The 23,338-nt window shown below is 33.9% G+C and overlaps 1 protein-coding gene across 2 annotated transcripts in view; it reads right to left on the bottom strand.

The window, feature by feature from the left end:
- Positions 1-23,338, bottom strand: part of TMEM260 (transmembrane protein 260) — a 118,832-nt gene that overhangs the window by 28,955 nt on the left and 66,539 nt on the right. For both annotated transcript variants that reach the window (XM_031952633.1, XM_031952632.1), the window contains exons 4-5: positions 16,306-16,483; positions 10,325-10,438 (exon numbers count right to left, since the gene is read on the bottom strand). In XM_031952633.1, coding sequence (XP_031808493.1) covers positions 10,325-10,438; positions 16,306-16,483 — 292 coding nt within the window. The remainder of the gene's footprint in view (positions 1-10,324; positions 10,439-16,305; positions 16,484-23,338) is intronic.

Here is a 23,338-nt window from a genome sequence, read left to right as displayed (position 1 = left end):
GAAATGACAGTGATGCAAAAACATCATGGAGAAAAGAGTTAGCAGCTTGGTAAAAGAGGTACAAAATACATTGGGGGGAGGGAAACTTAGAAGCTCAAAAATCCAATGAAGAGGAAAACCTTAAAAATTAGAATTGGTCCAATGGAAAAAGAGTACAAAAATTTATTGAAGAAAAAATTCCTTAAAAAATATAATTGTTCAAATGAAAAAGTAGATGCAAAAAGCTCAATGAAGAAAATAATTCTTTAAAATTTAGAATTGGGCAAAAGTAACAACTAATGACTCCATGAGACATCAAGAATCAACCAAACAAAATCAAAAGAATGAAAATATACAAGGAAGGGGGGTGGGGCGGAACCAAGATGGCAGAGAAGGCACACATGACATTCTAAGCTCCTCTCATACCTTACTACTAATTACTAAATTCAGCCTCAAAAATAGCTCTTGACTGGTAAAATTCACGAAGATTGGAAGTACAACAACCTACCAGCCTAAGATAATCTGGAAAATCACCAGAAAAGGTTTGTTCTGAGCAGCAGAAGCAAGCCAGTGCAAACAGGGAGATAGGAGAGGCTAGCATACTGAGCAGACTGGGGTGGGGGCAGTCTCTGTAGCTGGAAAATTTACAGGGAGGACTCTACCACAGGTTGGCTGCTCTGCTTTGGTTGTAAAGCAGTAGACCAGCAGAGAAATTAAAGCCAAACATAGAGTGTACTCCAAAAAACGCCAGAATCCAACAGGATCTGGCTACATCTAACCAAAACTGGATGTGAGTGACTCAGCACAGACCACAGCACAGCTGTGCAGCCATAATCTATAGCATGGGGCTTTTGCCTGGGGCAGTCACAAATCTGCATGGCAGAGGGATGCAGCCTGGGGCATCCTCTAATCTGCAGGGGGTGGGGCTCAGCCTGGGGCAAAAGAACTTCTGCCACACAACTGCATTCCCCAGGACAGAGACACTTCCAGTATCATGCAGGACTATTGCTAATATCCATAGTGGGCTTCTGCCTAGGGTAGTGACACTTTCACTGCTCAACCTCTAGCCCTAGGGTAGTCACTAATCCACACAGTGGGGCTCTTTGCAGGGCACTTCTGCAGCTCAGCCACTCTTTGCAGCCCGTTGGCAGGATAGCTACTGTCCATATACCTCCTTGTCCTGAATGCAGACCCTAAAGACTTTAGAAAAATAGTAAAAAAATCAAAAGGACAATTGATTGCTTCTATACAGAAATAGAGCAGGTTTTCAACCCCAAGAAGACTAATAACAGACAGTCTCCAGATAAAACCCCAAAGGGGTATGTAATCTGGTCCCCATAACACAAGGCTCTTCTAGAAGAAACTATAAAAAAATCTTAAAAGAGAGCTAGAAGAAAAAGGAGGAAAGGAAAGAGAAGCTATGCAAGAGAGTACAGAAAAGGCTTATAACTCACTTAAAGAAAAATTTGATAAAGTGGAAAAAGAAAACAACTTCCTGAAAGATGAATTGGAAAAGGTAAAGAGCTCCCAGGGAAACAGAATTTGTGAACTGGAAAAAGAAAATAACTCAGTTAAAAAAAAAAAAAAAAAAAAAAAAAAAAAAGAAAAATTAGAAAAAAAGTTAAATATCCACTTGGAAAAACAGCAGACCTGGAAAATAGATCAAGGAGAGATAATCTAAGGATTATTGGATTTCTTGAAAATTATGATGAAAAAAAGAGTCTAGATACTATCTTAGAGGAAATCATCAAAGAGAACTGCCCAGATGTAATAAAATCAGAAAGTAAAATAGGCATTGAAAGAATTCATCAAACATCTTTTGAAAAAGACCCTAAAATAAAAACTCCAAGGAATATTGTGACTAAATTTCAGAACTATCAGACTAAGGAAAAAATATTACAAGCAGCCAGAAAAAAAACAATTCAAATATCAAGGAGCCACAATAAGGATCACTCAAGATCTAGCTGCTTCCATATTAAAAGACCAAGGGCCTGGAATCTGATATTCCAAAAGGCAAAAGAACTTGGAATGCAGCCAAGAATAAACTACCAGTCAGTTGATCATTTTCTTCCAGGGAAGAAGATGGACATTTAGTGAAATAGATGAATTCCATTTGTTTCTAAGGAAAAAACCAGAACTAAACAAAAAATATGACCTCCAACCATAGGACTCAAGAGAAGAAGAAAAAGGTAAAAAGAACTCTTGAGAACTGTATTTCTATTATGGATATACATAGAGAGTACATGTATAATTTGATTTTACTGATATAACATAAAAAAGGGAAGTAGAAATGGAAAGGGGATAGTATCAGAAAAAGGGAAAGGGGAGATGAAAAGAAGGAAACTACATCCCACGAAGAGGGATATCATATCTAAAGGAATTTAGAGAGGGGGAGGAACATTGTGTGAATCTTACTTTCATCAGAGTTGGCTCAAAGAGAAAATAATTGACATAGTTGGATTTACAGAGAAATTTCTCTCACCTCATTAAAAAGTGGGAGAGGAAAAGGGAAAAGGAAAAGAGTAATAAGGGAAAGATACAAAAAAAAGGGGAAGGGATTCAAAGGAAGTGGGAGGGATTCTAAAGAGGGAGAACTGCATGAGGCAAGTGGTGCTCATAAATTTAATACTTAGAAAGGGAGTAAGGGGGGGGGCAAGAAAAAAAAGCATAATCTGGGGATAATAAAATGGCAGGAAATACAGGATTAGTTATTTTAACCATAAATGTGAATGGGATGAACTCTCCCATAAAGTGGAGGTGGATAGCAGACTGGATCAAAAGTCAGAACCCTATAATATGTTGTTTACAAGAAACACATTTAAAGCAGGGAGGTATATACAGAGTAAAGATAAAAGGCTGGAGCAGAATCTATTATGCTTCAAGTAAAGTCCAAAAAAGCAGGGGTAGTTATCCTTATCTCAGATCAAGCAAAAGCAAAAATTGATCTAATTAAAAGAGATAATGAAAGAAATTATATCTTGCTAAAGGTTAATACAGACAATGAAGCAATAGCAATATTAAACATATATGTACCAAGTGATATAGCATCTAACTTCCTAAAGGAGAAGTATGAAAGAAGAAATAGACAGCAAAACTATAATAGTGGGAGATCTCTCCCACTTGCACTCTCAAAATTAGATAAAATCAAACCACAAAATAAATAAGAAAGAAATCAAAGAGGTAAATAGAATATTAGAAAAATTAGGTATGGTAGATCTTTGGAGAAAAACTAAATGGTGACAGAAAGGACTATACTTTCTTCTCAGCAGTTCATGGAACCTATACAAAAACTGACCATATATTAGGACATAAAGACCTCGAAATTAAACACAGGAAGGCAGAAATAGTAAATGTATTCTTTTCAGATCACGATACAATAAAAACTACATTCAACAAAAAGTTAGGGGTAAATAGACTAAAAAGTAATTGGAAACTAAATAATCTCATCTTAAAGAATGATTGGGTGAAACAGCAAATTATAGACACAATTAATAATTTCACCCAAGATAACAACAACGATGAGACACCATACCAAAATTTGTGGGATGTAGCCAAAGTGGTAATAAGGGGAAATCTTATATCTTTAGAAGCTTACTTGAATAAAATAGAGAAAGAGAAGATCAATGAATTGGGCTAGCAACTTAAAAAGCTAGAAAAAGACCAAATTTAAAACCTCCAATCAAATAGTAAACTTGAAATTCTAAAACTAAAAGGACAAATTAATAATATTGAAAGTAAAAATACTATTGAATTAATAAATAAAACTAAGAGTTGGTTTTATGAAAAAAAACAATAAAATAGATAAACCTTTGGTAAATCTGATTAGAAAAAAAAAAGAAGAAAATCAAACTGTTAGTCTTAAAAATGAAAAGGAAGAACTTTCCACTAATGAAGAGGAAATTAGAGCAATAATAAGGAGTTACTTTGCCCAACTTTATGCCAATAAATTTGATAACCTAAGTGAAATGCATGACTGACTACCTCCAAAAATATAGGCTTTCCAAATTAACAGAGGAGGAAGTAAATTATTTAAATAGTCCCATTTCAGAAAAAGAAATAGAAAAAGCTATTAATCAACTCCCTAAGAAAAAATCCCCAGGACCAGATGGATTTACATGTGAATTCTTCCAAACATTTAAAGACCAATTAACTCCAATATTATATAAACTATTTGAAAAAATAGGGAATGAAAGAATTCCTTTTGACACAGACATAGTACTGATACTTAAACCAGGAAAGTTAAAAACAGAGAAAGAAAATTACAGACCAATCTCTCTAATGAATATTGATGCTAAAATCTTAAATAAAATATTAGCAAAAAGACTACAGAGGATTTATACCAGTAGGATTTATACCAGAAATGCAGGGCTGATTCAATATTAGAAAAACTTTTAGCAAAATTGACTATATCAATAACCAAATTAACAAAAATCATATGATCATCTCAACAGATACAGAAAAAGCATTTGATAAAATCCAACATCCATTCCTATTAAAGACACTTGAGAGTATAGGAATAAATGGACTTTTCCTTAAAATAGTCAGTAGTATCTATTAAAAACCATCAATAAGCATCATATGTAATGGGGATAAACTGGAATCATTCCCAATAAGATCAGGAGTGAAACAAGATTGCCCACTATCAACATTACTATTCAATATTGTATTAGAAATGCTAGCTTTGGCAATAAGAGTTGAGAAAGAGATTAAAGGAATTAGAGTAGGTAATGAGGAAACCAAATTATCACTCTTTGATGACATGATGATATTATTTACAGAACCCCAGAGATTCTGCTAAAAAGCTATTAAAAATAATCCACCCCTTTAGGACAGTTGCAGGATACAAAATAAACCCACATAAGTCATCAGCATTCTTATATATGAGTAACAAAATCCAACAGTTAGAGTTACAAAGAGAAATTCCATTTAAAGTAACTACCGATAGCATAAAATATTTAGAAATCTATCTGCCAAAGGAAAATCAGGAACTATATGAGCAAAACTACAAAACACTTTCCACATCAGGAACTATATGAGCAAAACTACAAAACACTTTCCACACAAATAAAGTCCTATCTAACCAATTGGAAAAATATTTAATGCTCTTGGATAGGGCGAGCAAATATAATAAAGATGAGAATACTACCTAATCTATTTATTTAGCTCTATACCAATCAGACTCCCAAGAAACTATTTTAATGATACCTAGAAAAAATAACAACAAAGTTCATATGGAAAAACAAAAGGTCAAGAATTTCAAGGGATATGCCCACCTGCATTTTTGATTTCCTTCACAAGCTAATTGTACAATATTTCAAAGTCTGATTCTTTTTGTACAGCAAAATACCATTTTGGTCATGTATACTTATTGTGTATCTAATTTATATTTTAATGTATTTAACATCTACTGGTCATCCTGCCATCTAGGGGAGGGGGTGGGGGGGTAAGAGGGTGAAAAATTGGAACAAGAGGTTTGGCAATTGTTAATGCTGTAAAGTTACCCATGCATATAACCTGTAAATAAAAGGCTATTAAATAATAAAAAAAAAGACTGCACATATTTAACCTATATCAGATTATGTGTTATTTTTTAAAACATATTTTTATATTTGTCATGTTGTGCAAGAAAAATCAGAACAAAAAGGAAAAAATGAGATTAAAAAAAAAAAAGAAAAAGTGGAAAAAAAAAAGAATTTCAAGGGAACTAATGAAAAAAAAATCAAATGAAGGTGGCCTAGCTGTACCAGATCTAAAATTATATTATAAAGCAGAGGTTACCAAAACCATTTGCTATTGGCTAAGAAATAGACTAGTTGATCAGTGGAATAGGTTAGGTTCAAAGGACAAAGCAGCCAATAACTTTAATAATCTAGTGTTTGACAAACCCAAAGACCCCAACTTTTGGGATAAGAACTCACTGTTTGACAAAAACTGCTGGGAAAATTGGAAATTAGTATGGCATAAACTAGGCATTGACCCACACTTAACACCATACACCAAAATAAGGTCAAAATGGGTTCATGACCCACGCATAAAGAATGAGATTATAAATAAATTGGAAGAGCATAGGATAGTTTACCTCTCAGACCTGTGGAAGAGGAAAGAATTTATGGCCAAAGAAGAACTAGAGATCATTATTAATCACAAAATAGAAAAATTTTGATTATATCAAATTGAAAAGTTTTTGTACAAATAAAACTAATGCAGACAAGATTAGAAGGGAAGCAATAAACTGGGAAAACATTTTTACAGTCAAAGGTTCTGATAAAGGCCTCGTTTCCAAAATATATAAAGAACTGACTCTAATTTATAAGAAATCAAATCATTCTCCAATTGATAAATGGTCAAAGGATATGAACAGACAATTGTCAGACGAAGAAATTGAAACTATTTCTAGCTACATGAAAAGATGCTCCAAGTCATTATTAATCAGAGAAATGCAAATTAAGACAACTCTGAGATATCACTACACACCTGTCAGATTGGCTAGAATGACAGGGAAGGATAACGCAAAATGTTGGAGGGGATGTGGGAAAACCAGGACACTGATACATTGTTGGTGGAATTGTGAATACAACCAGCCATTCTGGAGAGCAATTTGGAACTATGCTCAAGAAGTTATCAAACTGTGCATACATACCCTTTGATCCAGCAGTGTTACTACTGGGTTTATATCCCAAAGGGATCTTAAAGAAGAGAAAGGAGACCTGTATGTGTAAGAATGTTTGTGGTAGTCCTCTTTGTAGTGGCCAGAAACTGGAAACTGAGTGGATGCCTATCAATTGGAGAATGGCTGAATAAATTGTGGTATATGAATATTATGGAATATTATTGTTCTGTAAGAAATGACCAGCAGGATGATTTCAGAAAGGCCTGGAGAGACTTACATGTACTGATGCTGAGTGAATGAGCAGGACTAGGAGATCATTATATACTTCAACAACAATACTATATGATGATCAATTCTGATGGACGTGGCAACAGTAAGATGAACCAAATCGGTTCCAATAGAGCAGCGAGTTAAATTTAAAGTTGAACTTAAATTCATTTTTTGGACAACCAGCTATCATTAAGTTTGATAGGCTTTTCACCCCTATTGTAAAATCATCTCACTATTTTGCCAGCTACACCCAGCAAAAGAACTCTGGGAAATGAGTTTGAACCATAACATAGAATTCCCAATCCCTTTATTTTTGCAATCCCTGCATTTTTGATTTCCTTCACAGGTTAATTGTACACTATTTCAAAGTCCGATTCTTTTTGTACACAAAATAACTGTATGGACATGCATACACATATTGTCTTTAACTTATACTTTAACATATTTAACATGTATTGGTAAACCTGCCATCTGGGGGAGGAGGTAGGAGGAAGGAGGGGAAATATTTGAACAAAAGGTTTTGCAATTGTCAATGCTAAAAAATTACCTATGCATATATCTTGTAAATAAAAAGCTATAATAAAAAAAAAAGAAAATATAAAAGCAAATGTAAAATATCTCATTAGAAAAACAACTGACCTAGAAAATAGATGAAGCAGAGACAATTTAAGAATTACTGGACTACCTGAAAGCGATGATCAAAAAAAGAGCTTAGACATTATCTTTCAAGAAATTATCAATGAAAACTACCTTAATATTCTAGAAGCAGAAAGTAAAATAGAAATTGGAAAAAAAAAAAAAAACAACCCACCAATCACCACCAATCTGAAAGATCCTAAAGTGAAAATTTCCAGGAATATTCCAGAGCTCCCAAGTCAAGAAGAAAATATTGCAAACAGCAAGAAAGAAACAATTCAAAGACAATAGAGCAAGAGTCAGAATAATAGAAGATTTGGTAATTTCTAAATTAAAGGATCAAAAGGCTTAGAATATGATATTTCAGAAGGCAAAGGATCTAGGATTTCAACCAAGAACCACTGACATAGCAAACAAATATAATTCTTTAGTAGAAAAATGGACATTTAGTGAAAAAGGATTTTTAAGCAGTATGATAAAAAGACCAGAGCAGAATAGGAAATTTAACTTTCAGATATAAGACTCAAAAGAAGTATTGAAAGATAAACAGGAAAGACAAATCATAAGGAATTCAACAAAGTTAAACTGTTTCCATTTTCACAAGGGAAGATGATGTTTGTAACCAACCTAGAAATTAATCTTGCATCAGAAATACCTGGGTTCAAATCCTGCTTCTGTAAAACAATGACTTGTGATCTTGGGGAGAATATTTTAACCTTTCATTGTTTCAGGGTACTCTAAAATTATAAGTTGCAGAACAAATGATGACATGAATAGGAACCTTCCTCAATTCTGCAATTACAGGTCTGGATCCTTTTATAACACTCCCTCCTCCAAAGGAAAAAAACAAATTGTCCCAAAAAAGGAAAAAAAAAAAGATAATAAAACAATGTAATGAGAATATTTAATATTTATAATTACTAAAGTACCATGTGAAAAATATCAGAAGAAAACTGAAACAAGTATGTAAATTAAAAAATATATACTACAATGAAACAGAAAAATAAAATATCACTTAATAGTAATACCTAATATCATAATAAAGTATATAGGCTAGTGGATCTAGACGTGAATTAAAATGTAGACTCAGGTACTTACTAGCTGTGTGAGTAGACAAATTACTTATTCTCTGTCTCAGTTTTCTTATCTATAAAATGGGGATAATAGTAGCATCTGCCTCCCACTTTAATGGTTATAAAGCACTTAGCAAACTCAAGAGTACTACATAAATGCTGGCTATAAACATGTTAACTACAAACATGAATAAAACTATATGTCTTTCCTGTAAACTTCCAGTGTGATCAAGGGTTTGTAATAGGAATAAGAAAAGGATACTTTAAAATGAAGAAAGCAATCAATTATTTCTAGCCTTATATTACATTTTTCCCTTTCAAAGAGTCTATGATCAAGTCAAAGTGACTTTCTGCTCCTCATAGGATACTCCATCTTGATCTCCCATCTTTATTCCTTTGCACTAGCAATCTCCATACCTGGAATGCTCTTCCTCTTTACCTCAAAGAATCCCTTTTTCAAGATATAAGTTAGACACCACCTTTTACATGCAGCTTTTCCTGATTCTGCCAATAGGGACTCTCTTTCCCAAAACATATTTTATTAAACTACTCCATATTTGTATTTATTCTCTTTATGTTTATTCTTTGTATAATTGTGTATTTTTGTTTTCTCAACTTTAAAATATAAGCTCGCTGAGAATAACGATCATTTCAATTTGTATTTGTATCTCCAGAACCCAGCATAGTGTGTGGCAAATATCAAGTGTTTAACAAATACCTGATGGACTGACAATAATCCATTACCCACTAACTGCCTTCCCTATTCCCTTTTTCTCATCTTGCCCCTTATCCCTTCTTTTTAACAAATAAGTAGGGTCAAACAAAAAAAAAAATTCCACAAACCAGTTGTAACTGAAAATGTATGTCTCATTTTGCATTTCTAATCCACTGCCCCTTTTTAAAGATAGAAGCATGCTTCATCATCAATTTTTTGAACTCATGACTGGTTAGTGCATTAATTGACATTCTTAAAAATTTCAAAGCCATTTTCCTTTATGTTACTGTAACTGTTGTTTACATCACATTCTTAGTTCTACTCATTTCGCTCTGAATCAGTTAATACAATCCTCCTTAGATGTCTCTGAAGCCATTATTTTTTATCATCTTCTATCACACAAATTTATCCAATTACATTCATATGTCATAATTTGTTTTAGCTATTTTCCAACTGATGGCCACCACTTTGTTTCCAGTTCTTGAGTACAATAACAAATATTAAAAATATTTGTGTATATATCAGTAGAACTTCTTTTCCCTTTGTCTTTGACCTCTTTAGGGGACATGTTCAATGTTGTATAATTTTTATAAATCCTTTAAAAAATACTTTTTGATGTATTTAGGGATTATGATTATTTATATTTTGCACAAATGAGCAAGATTATTCTTCCCATGGGAAAGATCATGGACTCAGGTTCTTTGATTTCTTAAGGATAATTATGTTTCTGTTGTTGTTCAGTCATTTTTCAGTCATAAATGACTCTTTATGACCTGATTTGGGATTTTTTTGGCAAAGATAGTGGAATGGTTTGCCTTTTCTTTCTCTAGCTCATTTTACAGGCAAAGTTAATTGACTTATCCAGGGCCATCCACCTAGTAAGTATCTGAAGTCAGATCTGAAGTCAGGAAGATGAGTTTTCCTGACTACAGGCCCAGCAGTCTATCTATCTACTGTACTACCTAGCTAATTATGTTAACCCCAAATAAGACCTTTAAAAAGTTTTTCATCTGCATCATATTACAAGATTTAAACACCTACCATTTCTTTAAAAAGTCGGAAGAGGACCCACAATGCAATGCACAACACATAAAGTATGATTGTATGCTGATTGCATAAACTAAGGCCACAGCAGAAGGCACCAATCTTGGATATCTAGAAAAAAAATTATAAATAATATTAACACAATAAATCAAAGCTAAAAATTCATTTTAGTGAACTGTATTATGTAATACTAAATAAAAGATCAGGTGTGAATAGCCATATTTAATAAATGTATTTCTATCTTACATGCTACTTTTAAAAATGCTATATAGTTAAGACTAAGACTACCCATCTCTGCCTTTTTGTCCCCATTGCCTATCATCAAATATTTATTTTTACTAAACAGATTAGTATGCAAATCAATAATTCAAAAAGGGACATTGATATCTACTCTGCTTCAAATGTGGTGTTAAACAAACTAGAGGGAATACAAAGCTGTCAGGCTCGTCTGCTGCTTTCAAGTTTAGGGCAATGTGTATGTTACACATGATTATAAGGATTCCAGAAGATGAATTTTGAACTGGATCACAAAAGAAGAGTAAGATTTCAAAAGGAAGGCAGTAGTAAGACATTGGTTGAGTGGAAATTTCAGGAAAGATCATAACTCAGTTCTGACAGTTAAGAGGTAAGGAGGAAGATTATGAATTCTGATAAGAAGGTAGTTGAGCAGGAGTTAGGAAGTCTGGGCCAAAAAAGGTCAAGGCATTTGAGGTAAGCCCTCTGGAGTTTTTTGACAGAGGACATAATCAAAGGCACTTGAGCAGAAAAGGTTTGAAAGGTTGCAAGAACAGTGAATAGTGCAGTTTGGCTAAAATACAGACTATGTATAGAATGTACAAAGTATAGGGGAATAATGAATGGATGATATATTGTAAAGATATGAGCCATATTGTCAAAGATAATAGGAGGAATTGGGACAGCAAGGTAAAAGCAAAAGACTTGGCAACTGTCTGAATGTAAGAATGAAAGGAAAGGGAGAAAAAAATAACACCAAGGTTTTAAATGATGGCAAGAATGGTGGTGATTTTATTATATATAAGGAAGAAAAAAGGAATAGATATGATGAAGAATTTAATTCTGAACATGCTGAATTAGAAAGACTAGGAATTCAGGCAGAATAGAAATACTTAACAGATAACTGACAATGATTCATGCCTAGTAACTGGAAAAATGACTAGACTAGAAATATCTAGAATTAGTGGTAAGCTGTGATTTGGTGAGAGCTACAGCCTGAAATCTGGAGGAAATGATGGTAATAACTGACTTTTTTGGTTTATTTTTAATCTTTATTTTTATCTTTTGTTTACACATCACTTAGATTTTTGCTAATACAGTCTGAGCTTCTCCCCATTCCACCACAGAACTACTGTTATGCCTCAATTTTCCTGCCTCAGTTTCTCTGAATTGTTCTGCCTCAGTTTCCCTGGTGGCAACCTGTAGGGAACTCTGGAAAGTTGTACTTGAATCAAGGACAACAGGGTGCTTATAGTTAAGCACCTACTCAGCGTGAGATAATGATTCTCTAAACATATACTTAATGTGACATGGTGATGTAATGGCTCTCCTAAACAGTTGGCATATGCTCAGTGTGCTGTGGTGATGTAATCCTACTGAAGTCTTTAAGGGCTGAGAAGACTGGGAAGAAGTCTCTCAGCCACAGACAAAGACACAAAGAAGACTACGGACTTCATCCTGACCATCCATCCTCGTGAGTCTCCTACCTCCTTCACTCCTCCACTACGACCAAGAACTCAGGCTGATCCAGAGGTCCTCCAGAGAGCTAGTCCGGACATTACAGCAATCCCCACTTCCTGGCCATTAGGACTGAGATAATTAGGGCTATGGGAACTCTGGCCACTCTGGCATTCCAAAGAGTCATAAAACTCCAGAGGGCTTATCTCAAATGCCTTGACCTTTTTTGGCCCAGACTTCCTAACTCCTGCTCAACTACCTTCTTATCAGAATTCATAATCCTCCTCCTTACCTCTTAACTGTCAGAACTGAGTTATGATCTTTCCTGAAATTTCCACTCAACCAGTGCTCTGCTTCTCCTCCCCTTCCCCCTTGTCTTTGTTTCTCTGATTGCTGGAGACCTATAAAAATTTCTAGACTTACTTGCTCACTGCTGGATGCTTTGAGACAAAAGTCCCATCCAAACCATCTGGCTATTGCCAATCCAACTTCTCCACTATTAAAATATTAAAAAACTCTAATTTCTGTCTTGCTTCAGTTTCTCTGGCATTACACTATCCCTCAGAAAGAAGTAAAAAACAAGACCTCAATAAAAATTACCAACATACTAACCAAATTTAATATTTTATTCAAAATTCCATATCTCAAATAACATCTCTTCAAAGAAGAGAAGGAAGAATATTTTCATCTCTTTTTGGGTACCAATATTGGTAATTATAATTTTATATCATTTAGTTTCAACTGCTATCTTTTTCTACTTAAATTGTTATAGTCATTATACATATATATATAATATGTAAATTTTACATATTCTATTTACTTTACTTTGATTCATTAAAGTCTTTCCATGTTTCTTTATATAGATATTACATCCTTTTTTACAGCATTGTAACATTTCACTACATTGATGCATCAGGATTTGATTCCAGGTCTTTGTTACTATACAAAATATGTGGAATAGAAGACATTTGAATAATATCTAAGGTACATTATTTTTTTTTAACACTATAGAAAGAAAAAGAAGCTCAAATCTAAAATTTTAGAGGATGCCTATGTTTAGAGGGCTGGAAGAAAGAGAGAAATGAGATGAAGCAGAGAATGAGTGGTCAGACAGGCAAGGCTAAAAACAGAACAGCCAAAGAAGAAAATTTCTAAGAGTGGAGTAGTCAATAGTGTCAAAGAAAGGTTGAGAAAAATGGAAATAGAAAAGGCTGGATCTAATAGTAAGAAGATCAATAATGTTCTTTGAGAAAGTACTTTCAACTAAGTCAAAAGGATATATTTATATCACAAGGCACTGAGGAATGGGTGGAGAATTTGGAGAGGCTACTACTATATACTACTTCTTTAAGAAGTCATGTGCTTAGAAGGAGAGAGAAGGAAGAACAAGTAAATAATATAAAAATATGTTTAGGAAGGAAGGAAAGAAGCTAAATGATCTTTGAACCCCTACTTTTGGTTGGCAGAAATTATCTGCTGAGAATTATTGGGCAGTAGTGTGTTTAGGAATTTAAGAAGAAGGCTTGGAACAACTGCTCAAAGAATAGAATAAGCTAAATTCAATAAGAAGCTAGCTCAATTAGTCCCATATATATATCACAAGGCACTGAGGAATGGGTGGAGAATTTGGAGAGACTACTACTATATACTATATATATATAAAACATCTGCCTAATTTGTGGTAGACTCCATTAAAATGGTTTTATGACTTTAATCAGCCATAACTTGCCAACTCTGAAGTGTAAGTCAAAAAAAAAAAAAATGAGTAAAGAGGATGGATAATGAAAGTGTGGAATTAACAAATTTGAAACACTAGGAGGTCAAGTGAGCAAAGGATTCCTTCCAGAGTTGTCTTCAATGCATCAATGAAATGTCTGACCATAAGATCTATAATAAGATAGGCAAATGAAGTAAGACTGGGAGGTTAAGATGAAACTAGAATATAGAAGAATAGAGGGACCAAAGGCATTAAAGATGAACAGGTTCAGTAGGAATGAACTTATGGAAAGACAGAGAGTTTCAGAAATACATTTAACAGCAGTAATATTGGATTTTATTCCTCATTTTAAATTAATCACTTATTCAAATGTAACATACAAGCACTTCAGTGGCATTAAATTTATTTAACATTATTACATGAACTACAAACAAAAACATTTATGTTGTTCTTTAGCTACACTTACAGGATGATAGCATACTTAGAATTGTGTTTGTTTTCCTTATACTCATTGTTCTAAAGTTCTATGTGCTTCCAGTACATTGAAACATCCCTGTTTGCCAAAGATGCTTAAATAGTTTTATTTGATGACAACAGTTTCACTATAATTCACTATTCTTATCTCTGGGATAACTGCAATACTATTTCATTTGTTTTTGTTTTGTAGAATAAACAATATTTTTTGCAATGATTCTCAAAGTCAATGACCTTATAACCAAGGTCATAAGGGTTTACAACATTAGTTCTCACACCTTGTTTAGAGTCTGTGATTTCTTCAATATAGAGAGCTTATAGGTAAGGCACTTCCTCTAGTTATGTAGAGCTTTAATCTTCTCTCAAACTTTGAGTCTTAGAGAGTTCCCTAAACAAGTTATTTGCTATAGGTCACATGTCAAAATGTGACAAAGGTGGGAGTTATATTAATGTCTCCCTGAGTTCAAGGCCAGTTCTGTGACTATCACTCCACATTACCTACATTGATGAACTCACAGGCCTCCACTAAATAAATAAATGAATAAATTAATGAATGGATGGATGAATGAACTTACCCCATTTAGTACATACTTAGCAAAATATTTGGCATAACTTTTAAGAATCATTAGTAACACTGGACAACGTAAATAGAATGTGGGATATGACGTTGACATTTAAAATTAGCTTCAAGCTATTAGACATTTAATCAAAGCAAGACTATTTTTCGACTACATACATGAAAAGAAAGAATTCACTACATGGAATATGCAGAGCTGATGATAGTTAATATAGAATTTAATTTACTATAGAGATAAGCATCCCTTCACCTCTCTGAACTCCAATTGTATAATCTACAAAATGGGACAACAATACAATCTCACTCCCTACTTTATTGAATTGTTGAAAACAAAGTATTTTGTATATATTTGCTGTAATTAAGGGATAAATACAGTTTTTGCAAAATAATCCTCTGCTATTTCTAATGGTTCTCCACAGTTAGGAACCTGGATGTTTGAAGAATCTATTTTTAGTGATGCTGCAGAGATGACTATTTAGCATAAGGATAAGAGCTGTTATTTCACTGGTACAGAGAACCCCAAGATAAGGACACTCTCTTTCCCTACAAGGGTAATAATGTTCTCTGCTGCATCAATTCTTAACACAGCTGCCTGGAGCACCAACATTCAACAATTTGCTTAGGGTTATGCAACCAGTGTGTGGCCCTTAGTAGGTGGGTCATGGGAAGGGAAGGGATATCCCTCTAAGAATGTCCTTGTGGAAGCAAACTCTGACATTTTATAATATTATATCTTGTGGCCAAATCACTTAATAGCTCTGAAATCCAATTTCTTCTATAAAATGGAGGTTATACTTCAGGTTGAAGAAAGTTAAAAACACTGTGTATATGTGAATTAATACTCCTAATACCTCATACTAATATGGAATTTAAAGTTATAAAAGATTTTAAATGTGATTTAGCCTAACCCCCTTGCTTTACAGATAAAGACCTAGAGAGGTTAAGGTCATATAGTAAAATGTTAAACTCTGAAGTTCTCTAGGCACATCTTCTAAGATGTCTCTTAAGTTTCAAAAAAAAGTGCTGATCTATGCTGAAAAAGTTTCTCAGGAATTTTTCTCTAAACTGATGAACTCACAAACCTCCACTAAATGAATGAATGAATAAACAAATTTACCCCATTCAGGACATACTTAGCAAAATTTGTGATATACTCTTCAACAAGTACTAATAACACAGGACAATGTAAGTAGAATGTGGGATATGACACTGGCATCTAAAGTTAGCTTTAAGTTATTCAACATTTAATCCAAGCAAAACTATTTTTTCCCACTATATGCATGCAAAGAAAGAGTTCACTACATAGAAAACTGACTTTTTAACTTGAGAAGGGTATATGAAGGGTAGAATAGCAGTATTCTAAAATAACCAAATATACTTTTCAGTCAATATTATATAGATTGCTATGACAGTAAGGGGAATGTATAAGTTTAGTATTTAAAGTTCTCTCTTTTTTTAATGCAGCATTTATTCAAAAATTAAAACAAAAAATAATTTTACTTTGATCAAATAGGTTACCTTTGATCTGTCTTCTGCAGTTGTTGCCTTCTCAAAATGTGCAGCAAGAGCCATAAGCAGCCCCACAAACAAATTGTTTAGGCTAAAAACCTCTGCTGCAATGGACCACTGCCATGTTAGGCGAGAAAATGAAAACACCCCCGCAGCAAGGATTCCTCCAGCATATGAGCCAGAAAGCCTGCAAATACAGATAACATGAAATCTTCTTTCCCAACAACAAAAAAAAACTACTTTATTTTCCATTTTCATATACTGTAGAAGCAGAAATTATGACAGTCACCCACTACCATTCCAAAACATTACATGGTTAAGACATTACTTCTTGTAATAATTTTTTTCTACCAGATTTTAATTAGAACAATCTCATATTAGTCTACTGTGTAGCAAAGGGAAGATACATGGCTCAGTATATGATGTAGAGAGTGGACTGGATTCATCAAACAAACTAAAAATAGCTGATGTTTGAGTTATTTTAGAAACCCTAATAAAATAATGGTTAGAGATACATGAAATAAAACTATGATCTTTCTTGTTTTAACAAGAGGAATGATAGTAAAATGAACCTAAAAATAAAATGTGTTAAGTGGAAATGTGATGAAATGGCAAGACAAAATTATGAACATTCACTCTAGTTTCTAGATGAATATTTGAATGTAGATGGGAAGGGAAGCATGGCTAATACCATTTGGAGACAGAAAACTTTGGGACAAGGAAGGATTTAATCCACTAATGTTTCTTTTGGAGATAGAACTTGTCTACTTGAAAGTAAACCACAATATTAAGAAAAGGAAAGGACTGTGAATTTTAAAAACAAAAGAATCAAAATTTTGCTCTTAGGTACAAAAAGAAGATTCTCCTAGTGTTAAAGATGCTTAGATCCAAGAATAAATCTTGATTTTAGTGAATAATTTGGGAATATTAAGAGACCTATATGAAATTGGATCATTATTCTTATTTATGACATGAAATGGCCCACTGTGTGAAGAGTGGTTGAAGGAAATATGGATATTTACCCTGGAAAAGACTCCAGGGGGACATGATAGCTGTCTTCAAGCATTTGAAAGGTTGTCATGTGGAAGAGGGATTAGACTTGCTCTATTTAGCCCCAGAGGGCAGAACTAGGAGTTAAGGGTATAAGCTGCCAAAAGACAAATTTAGACTTGATGGAAGAAAAACTTTCTAACAGAGCTATCTGAAAATTAAATGGGCTGCCTTGGGACTTCATTGCAGGTTGTTTTGGGTATATTGTAAAGCGGATTATTTTTCATGTTTATGTTGGTCTAAATGGCAAATGAGGTCCTTTCAAATACTAATGTAATACTACTCCTGGGATACTCCCCTAACCTGTACCCACATTTGTGAGTTTAGTTTGCAGAGGTGGCAGCTATTCCCAGGTTCCAAGGTTGCCTTTGATTAACTACTTATAAAACTATTGCACCCAAGCACCAATTGCTTCCTCTTAAAAATCATCCAATAGATACATTATCTCATAGAAAGGCATATACTAAGGTGATACAGTAACTACAGTAACCACAAAACATTTCCCCATAAAACTGAAGCACAGTTTTTAAAATACAGTACCCATGGGAAGAGTGGGCACAAACTTAAGAGTATGACATCACGAGGAACATACACACACATTTGATCAAGGTAACTGCTAGTGCCGAATCTTTCTTATGGAGTCCTCTAAGAGTCCCTCCTCCTCCTGATATAGCATCTCTGCTGAGTGGACTGTTCAGCTGGAATACCAGAGTCTTCCTTACAAGACACAGAGTCTCTTGAAAGTTCATAGCCAGATATTTTTCTGCTGCCAGAAAACATATGCTTCTTTGAAGCATACTCTAGTCTTGAATGACTAAATCTCTGTATCTGAGCATTTTCATATTTGAGCACCTAAAGCACATGCTTCTGTACCTTCTGTGTCTTAATGTCTCTGAAACTGATAATCCAATTGCTGGATGTGGTATCTCCATTTAGCTAAGCAGTTCTGGTATTAACTGACATGACTGATGTAGGCGATTGGGGGCAGGGGAAGCAAATGAAATTCCTGTCTCCTCAACTAGAAATTATTGCTTTTCGGGACTTTTATTTTTCCTCCATTATAAGTTCCAGGCTGGAATGACCTTGATCTGATTCTGGAACTACCTTTTAAGGATCACTCACAAAAGTGGTCTTGAGACTGAAGGGTTGCTCCTTTGGATTCTTTCTGAGAAAGATGTTCATACTTCTAATTAATCAATAATCACCAATTAGCTATTACATAGAGGTCCTGTGCCAAAGACAAAAAAATCAAAAATGATATGGATCCTATCCTTAAAAATATGCAATCATAATTGTAATGATTCAGTGTAAAGTGGCCATCTCAATTTCAATATGTTCAAAATGGAATTATTATATTTTCCCAAAAATCCTTATCTCTTCCAAAAATCTCTATTTCTATTGAAATATCTTTCCAGTTATAAAAGTTTTACCACCTTGAAATCTTCCCTAATTCCTTGTCTTCTTTTTATCCTCAATATCTGTATAGATGTAACCTACTCCTATCAATTATTCTAGAATACCTCTCTCCCTTGGCATCTCCTTTACACTCATATGAAACCTATTCTAGTTTATATCTGAACTATTGACTTCTTGGTTGAACAAAGAGCATAATTCAATGGCCTCCAAATTTTTTTGATCATACATTCTTAGCAATAAAAAAGTCTTAACCAACAAAGGTATATTTATTAGTAAATTACATTCACGTACTATTGTTATATATAATATATAATTATAATCGTTATATAAACTGTATAAAATAGACATTAGAAGAAAGATGAAACACTGTTTTTTACATTTTATTTTATTTACCTATAGTACAAAAACATTTTTTGCTCTTGAAAATAATGTTATAAAATGTTTCATTACTTTAGAAAAATCTTCACATAAACCCTGGGAGATAAAATAGATTTATAAATAAAAAGTATTTTTTTAATTAATTATTCAATTAATTTGATCAGTGGAGCTAGCAAAATGTGTGAATTTCTGTTTTAAAGATATTTTTATTGTCTGATTCCAACTAAGTAAGTTTTTAGTATAAATCCATCCTTCTTTCTTTTTTTAATATTATTTTATTTTTCTAAATACATGCAAAGATAAGTTTCAACATTCACCTTACAAAACCATGTGTTCCAAATGTTTCTCCCTCTCTTCATCCCTCTTCCCTCCTCAAGAAAGCAATTAATCCAATATAGGTTAAATATATGCAACTCTTCTAAACATATTTCCATATTCATTATACTATACAAAAAAAATCAGATCAAAAAGGGAAAAAAAAACCATGAGAAAGTAAAAAAAAAAAAAAAAAAAAAAAAGACAAGCAACCAAACCACAATAACAAAAGATGAAAATATATGCTTCAATACACATTCAGTCTCCATAGTTCTCTTCTGAATGTGGCTGGCACTCTCCATCACAAATCTAATGGAATTATCTTAGACCATCACTTCATTGCTGAAAACAGCCAAGTTCAAAAGAACATTTTTTGGTTCTGTTCCCTTCACTTAGCATCAGATCATGTAAGTCTTTCCAGGTTTTTTATTCCTCTTTCTTTATATGACTGTACTTAATGCATTATATCATGCTTAAATTTTTTATTCATGTCTCAGTGTTTTAGTTGTGTTTTTGCATATGTGAGGAGAACAAGAAAGCCAATTTAGCTGGATTACAGAATGTAGGAAGGAAAATAATAATATTAGAAATCTAGGTTGGATTGAAGCTGCCAAGGGCTTTAAATACCAAACATGGAATTTTACATTTGATCCTACAGTCAATAGGGAGCCATTGGAATTTTACTGAGTAGAAGAATGATAGTCATCACTGCCCTTAAAGAAAATCATTTTGGTAGGTATATGAAATATTATTTGAAATGGAGAGAAACCTGAGGGAGAGAAACTAATTAAAAAACGATTTCAATAGATCAGAGTATAAGTCTAAATGACAATCATAGTTAAGTGAATAGAAAGCAGGGGAAAAATGAAGATATAGGTATAAAAAATGACAATAGCAACTGCAGGAATAAGTAGGACACATATAAGTAAGGAATTAAGTATGATAATAGAATTGTGAACTTGGATAACATTAAAAATGGTAGTGTCTTCAATAGAGATAAGGAAGTTTGAAAGAAAAATGAGTTTGGGAGAAAAATAATTTAATGGTGTAGATTGCAAACCATTCATATTTGTTCATCCTATACAATTTGCTCTGTCCCATCTAAAATAAAAGAATAACAGCAAGCCTCTTACCAGTTACTACCCCATAATATAGAAGAGGTAAGGACAGGGGGGTGAATATATTAACAGAGTAAAATTTTTCACTGCTATTCATGTAGCTGCTGCTGTACATGCAGAGACTGAGGTTAGAGAATAAACATATTACAGGACTAACACCCAGTATAGCTCAGATAGTTGCTGGTTGTGGATTGAAATTATGTGGAGACTAATAGATAAAGGGTATATAATAGTTGTGAAGGAGAAAAGCCTCACAAATGGCTTGCCTTCTGACACTTCGATCACACATCACATGATGTTCATACTACAGTCCTTCTGAGGCCATCTGGTTCTCTTCTTTCCTAATCCTTTATGAACCATGATCCCCATTGTTGGGACTATGAACCTAATCAGCATCTCTGCTTCCAACTTCTCCATTTTCCATTCTATTCTTCACAAAGCTCCCAAACTGATATTCCTAAAATAGAAATCTAATTAATCATGTACTCCCCTACTCAAATCTTCAGTGGCAACCCATTGTCTCTAGTACAAAATCCAAAAATTTAAACTTGCATTTAGAGCCTTCATAACATGGCTCTCACCCTTCCAGTCTTACTTTGTTTTTAGTCCAGGCCCTGTAGTCATTTTCCCAGGAAGCAAACCCTCAAGAAAAGAGATGAGACAACTGCACCAACTGATAACCAACTACCACATACAGAAGGAACTAGTTAAACAAGTACAGTACATTGAGGGAGAGACATGATGCAAGATGTGCCAGTTAAATCAAACCAAGTTACAATTATGGCTACCATTTTCCAGTGGAGATTATTCTAGGACTCTTGGTCTAAGAGCTTTGGAGAAAGTAGGGTCCCATGTAATCACTGGATCCTTATTCCTAATTGTTTGCCTCCTTCGACAACTCTTCTACCACTTCACATCCACACACCACTTTGGTTTCGAAGCTGCAGCCTGATATTGACACTTTGTAGACATAGTGTGACTATTTCTATATGTCTCTATCTACTGATGAGGCTCCTATTTTTCTAGTATAATTAGTACTATTGATTTCCAATCATTAAGTTCTGGGTAAAACCAGAGAAAAATAATTAAACTAATATTGACTCTCCTAATCAACTGCTCTAGCAACCATCATAGTTCTTATTGCTTTCTGACTACCACAACTCTACCTATATCTAGAAAAATCTAGCCCTTAAGAATGCGGCTTTGATCCATCCCTTAGGTTCTGCTGTCTTCCCTTCTCAATAAAATTCTTCCTAGTTGCTATCACATTCCTCCTATTTGACCTAGAAATCGCCCTCCTCCTGCCCTTGCCCTGAGCCATCCAACTATCAACTACCAACACTATGCTTATCTTAGCATACTCTATCATCATCCTACTCACAGGAGGTCTGCTTACGAATGATTTCAAAAAGGCCTTGAATGAACCAAATAGGTTTTTAATCTAAGATAATTGATTTCAACTCAATAAATCATGGTTCTACCCCATGAATATCTTATGCTCCCCATTAACTTAAACTAAAATAAAGCTTAGCCTTTGAAGTTACCATCCAGGGAACCAACTTTTATAGACTGTGATTTAGCAACTACTTTTGCAAATGCTATAATCCCTACTTCTTCAGCAGATACAGCTACTTGAAGACACAAAAAACAAAGTTCTCACTACCAAGTTAGATGGTCAAATGGTTTAGCATGAGAAATGGATGCAGAAATGAAATTAAAGATGATACAATATTATCTTCTTTTCCACTGCACCCCAAGGACCACTGAACCTTTTCCATTTGATTTTAACCTACTTTGAATATTAGGCACTTCCGGGCCTCCCTAATTCTGAGTACTCATTTCCTCTGGAAATTACTTTGTGTTTACTTATCAGTATACCCATTCTATCCCTCAGTAGGATGGAAGCTCTTTTGAAGCAGGAACTAAATCATTTTTGCCTTTTTTCTCCACTGCTTCGCACAGTACCTTGCACATAGCAAGACACTTAAATGTTTATTGGGTTTGCTTGAAAGATTAAAGAGATCAACTCTTGCTGTAGGGAGAAGAGAAACAGGAAAGCACTGCTTAGAGGAAGCTGCTCCAGAGCTGAGCCTTAAAAATGGGAAAGAATGTCAATAAATTGAAATGGGCAGCAGTAGTAAAGAAGTCTATTCTAGGCATGAATGATGGAGTGGCATAAGAGAGGAAGAAAGCAAGATGATTTCAGGGAAGAACAAGTAATTCAATTTAGTAGGATCATACAGTATAATGTGAAAGAACAGAGTGAAATAAAATTTAAGTGAGATAGGCTGGAATTAGACAATGAAAAGTCTTGTAAGACAGAATAAGGAGTTTGTATTTTATTCAGAAAGTAGTGAAGAGCCATTAGCATTTCTGAGCAAGGATATATTAAACAATCATTTTTTGATAAGTGTGTTGGTATAGATCTAGGATTCTATCAGTATAGAAAATTACTGGCTTGACATTTCTGTAACTCAGTTTCAGAGTGCCTAGGCATGAGAAGTTAAGTATTTGTTTCTGAGTTTTAATAAACAAAATTTCAGGCCACGAAAGTAAAAAAATAACAACACATCAGTGGCATCAAATTCAAATGGAGATGGATTCCTGTGTGTTGTATATTGACTTAGAAAACCACAAATTAACTTTGACTATGTTTATAATATTTTGGTTATTTTGTAAAATATTTCCCAATTACATTTTAATTTGGTCCAGGCCACAATGAAGCCTCTGCTCCACACCATTAAAAAATGCACATGAAAAGCAAA

The sequence above is a fragment of the Sarcophilus harrisii genome, chromosome 2, assembly GCF_902635505.1.
Source record: "Sarcophilus harrisii chromosome 2, mSarHar1.11, whole genome shotgun sequence".
Taxonomy (NCBI): Eukaryota; Metazoa; Chordata; class Mammalia; order Dasyuromorphia; family Dasyuridae; genus Sarcophilus; species Sarcophilus harrisii.
The sequence above is the reverse complement of the archived record's forward strand: the minus strand, read 5'-3'. Positions and strand labels throughout refer to the sequence as shown.